Raw genomic sequence first — 3201 nt, forward strand, 5'->3', positions numbered from 1 at the left:
TCTAAATAAATATTATACCATACCTACAATATTATAAAAGCCGGAAAATCAAAATCCTCAACAACGTCGAAGGTAATTTAATTAATTATTCAAATACTTTAATAAGGCAAATGAGTTGTTGTTATTTATGTGAATATATGTGATATTTAAATTAAAATCTAACGCATGTTGATTTGTGCAAAATTTTGTACTCAAAATTTTGTGGACTTAGCATTTTGAGTTAAGAGTTGGAGAGCAAAATTGTTGCGAAATGAAACATAAACATCAGTTAACGGTCTTTATTAATGCTCAAGCATATTACAGTCTTTCTGATAGCAAGCTTGAATGCACCTTTAGAGAAATGCATTGTGATATAGATGCCTGAACCTGAACCTTATTAGACATACAGAAAATGTGCTACATACACACACATTTGTTTATTTGCTAGCGAAGTTTATTTGGTACTTAGCCTGATTATTGTTCCAAAAGATCCCCCAGTGCCTCTGACTCTCATCTAAACCCCTCAAGTTCTCATCAAACAAGGCATATATATAAGTTTCGATCCTTTTCTGAGATCTTTTTGGTGTCCCAACTGTGCGTACATGATTAATCAGTCCGTTGTTATGAGTTGCTGCATTTTGAATATTGGCTACAGAAGTGTCCTCAGGCGCTGTCGGCCATCCAATTTCCGAGACCACGACGTCCAAAGAGGAGCCACCGGCCTTCTCCAGTGCAGAGTATACACTGTCTACCATGGCATCGAACACATTAGTGTAGCCAAATCGTCCGTCTTGTACAACAGGTTTGTTTGAAATCTTGAAAAGAGCGTATTGAAGCCGTACATCTTGCTTCCCTGTTTTAGATGCCAACTCTGGAGGATTATTTGGCATGTTGTGGAGATAGTCAAAGTAAGGGTGAAGATTTACTAGCATCGGTGCATTATTCTTAACCAAGAAACTTATAACAGGGTCAATAAATTCTCGAAGCTCTACCCGTAATTCACCCTGTGATGGTGGGAAAGACTGATGCAGAATCTCTGTTTGATCAAAAGCAGTGGTCACTTTGATTCTGTTTTGTAGTCCAGATGCAGAAATTGCACTCTGAATGTTTTGCAAGGCCGGAAGAAGGAATTGTGCATACTCAGAAGTGGGGGGATCCAATATTGGACTTATTCCATTACCAACAACAATGTACCTATACTTGACTCGGGGGTAGATTTTGACATTGCCTTGGATCCAGTCGTTAGCGTTATCTTGGCTGGAGGCCACCCATTCAAGTTCGTCGTTAGGTACACCAAGGGTGACTTCGATATTAGTGTTTCCAAGGGCGCGGAGAGCATTGTGGTCAGGGCCATAAAGTCTCATCCTTCCTATGCCAACAGATTGGACAATAGAAACAGCTTCTTGGGCTGATGGTTGACTGTTACCAAATGTTCCGTAGCACACACCTATTGGTTGCGTTCCTGCTTTTAGTCCAGCTGCTAATTATGCAGAAGAAGACTTTTAATACCAATACATGAACATGATATACATACTTTAATAACATGAAAAAAACAGCATTAAGTTAGACTTTACATATAACACATTTTCAAAAAACTAATCTTAGCAAAGCTATAAAATCAATTAAATTAAGTACTAATTTGATAAATATGCTGCCAACAAAAGGTTGGTGTACTGATTCAGCTGTTATTCCCCTTGTGTGAGATCAAAAGTTCGACTCCTAGTGTTTGCATGCAGACTCTGTAACCTATAATTAAATATGCAGCGCAGGATCTTCTGCATATGCGCATAAGTGTGTACCTGAAGAAGTTGTCTGCAGAAAGATGCAGAGTGTGGAAAGCACTAATAGCATCAGTGGTGTCTTTGGAAGCATTTTGAAAGTTGTAAGGGCGATATGTCAATAAAATTGGGCCTGTTTATAGAGGAAGATAAAACCGGTCCGGATGAACAAATTTGGAGGGGGGGTGATGTTCAATAGTTTGTACATACTAGGCATGCATTTATGTTGCTTACGAGTTCGTCTGGACAAATTGTGCATTGCATGTGTTGTCTACTCGGATAAGTAGCATAAGATAAATACACCTGCCAAGTCATTTTTCATATATATCTTAAATGTAAACTAAATAATAAATAAATTAATGTTGCTTGCGAGTTTGTCTGGACAAATTATGCATTGCATGTGTTGGCTGCTCCGATAAGTAGCATAAGATGAATAAACCTGCCAAGTCATTTTTCATATATATCTTAAATGTAAATTAAATAATATATATTTTTTTTGACGTTTTGGATGTAACTCGAATCCATAACTCAAAGTTTAACTTGGAATGAATTATGTAGTCGAAACTCGAAAGGTACAAGTTTAAATTGGACGGATCATATTTTTTTGTGTTTTGTTGAATTCAAATTCAAATGATTTTAAATTTAAATAAAAGTCCACATCTAAACGCAAATTCAAAATTAAATATCTGAATTTATTGGACTGAATCAAATTTTTTCAAGAATTGAAAATGATAGAGAAATACAGTAATTAAAATTGCCACATAGTAGAAATAACCGTTATCCTTCCATACTATTCTCCCAAACATTCTAAAATGAGTAATGCTACATAACTCAAAACTTGTACCGAACTAGTTACAAAGTGACGTGGCATGACACGTGTTTAAATATAATTCGTGAGTACATATGAATGCACGCGGGATCCCATATTATTATTATGAAAGTTACCATTTATAAAATATTTGGGAACAATTTTTGTAATAATATTCGGGGTCTCTAGCATTTTCCTTGTAAAATATACAAGTTCGGAGTCCTTTTCATAAAGGCGTTAAACTTTCGGTATATTTTATTTTATTTTAAGATAATTACTCGCCCGAATTCCATTTTTGGATCATAGTGGAGGATTATCAGCATTGGAGCAATAACCTGTTTACGTGCTCATAATGAATTAAGAGAACAATGGGTGTCAGGTGTGAAACGTAAGACTCACTTCTGATATATTTTGCAATATACTAGCACATTGTCGACGTGCATTTGACATCATATAGCCCATCAACAAAGGATGGACTCAAGATTCTAAATTTACTACTACCGTAAATTTAATGTGAAAGTAAATGATAAGGAATAAAAATAATTCAGATTATATAATTAATATCAAATTAATTAGGTATGATTTGATTCGAAAGATAAGTCCGGTTAATAAAGTTCAGTAATTAATATTGCATTA

The 3201-nt window shown here is 35.4% G+C and overlaps 1 protein-coding gene across 2 annotated transcripts; it reads right to left on the bottom strand.

Moving 5' to 3' along the window:
- Positions 1 to 251: 251 nt before the first annotated feature.
- On the bottom strand, positions 252 to 1937 carry LOC141724237 (glucan endo-1,3-beta-glucosidase, acidic-like). Of its 2 annotated transcripts, none has more exons than XM_074526294.1 (2): positions 1779 to 1937; positions 252 to 1456 (listed from the first exon to the last, which is right to left on the bottom strand). In XM_074526294.1, the coding sequence occupies exons 1-2, from the start codon at positions 1849 to 1851 to the stop codon at positions 417 to 419; spliced, it is 1113 nt and encodes a 370-aa protein (XP_074382395.1). In that variant the 5' UTR covers positions 1852 to 1937; the 3' UTR covers positions 252 to 416. The 2 variants fall into 2 exon arrangements, with proteins under 2 accessions (XP_074382395.1, XP_074382394.1); XM_074526293.1 differs by having other exon boundaries at positions 252 to 1459.
- Positions 1938 to 3201: the final 1264 nt, after the last annotated feature.

Source organism: Apium graveolens, chromosome 5 (assembly GCF_009905375.1).
Source record: "Apium graveolens cultivar Ventura chromosome 5, ASM990537v1, whole genome shotgun sequence".
Classification (NCBI taxonomy): Eukaryota; Viridiplantae; Streptophyta; class Magnoliopsida; order Apiales; family Apiaceae; genus Apium; species Apium graveolens.

Excerpts from the sequence above, each read along its gene's own strand:
- LOC141724237 (XM_074526293.1), bottom strand. The coding sequence starts at position 1,851 with ATGCTTCCAAAGACACCACTGATGCTATTAGTGCTTTCCACACTCTGC. Across the intron at positions 1,460-1,778 it reads TCTGCAGACAACTTCTTCAG|CAGCTGGACTAAAAGCAGGA; the intron begins GTACACACTTAT and ends CTGCATAATTAG.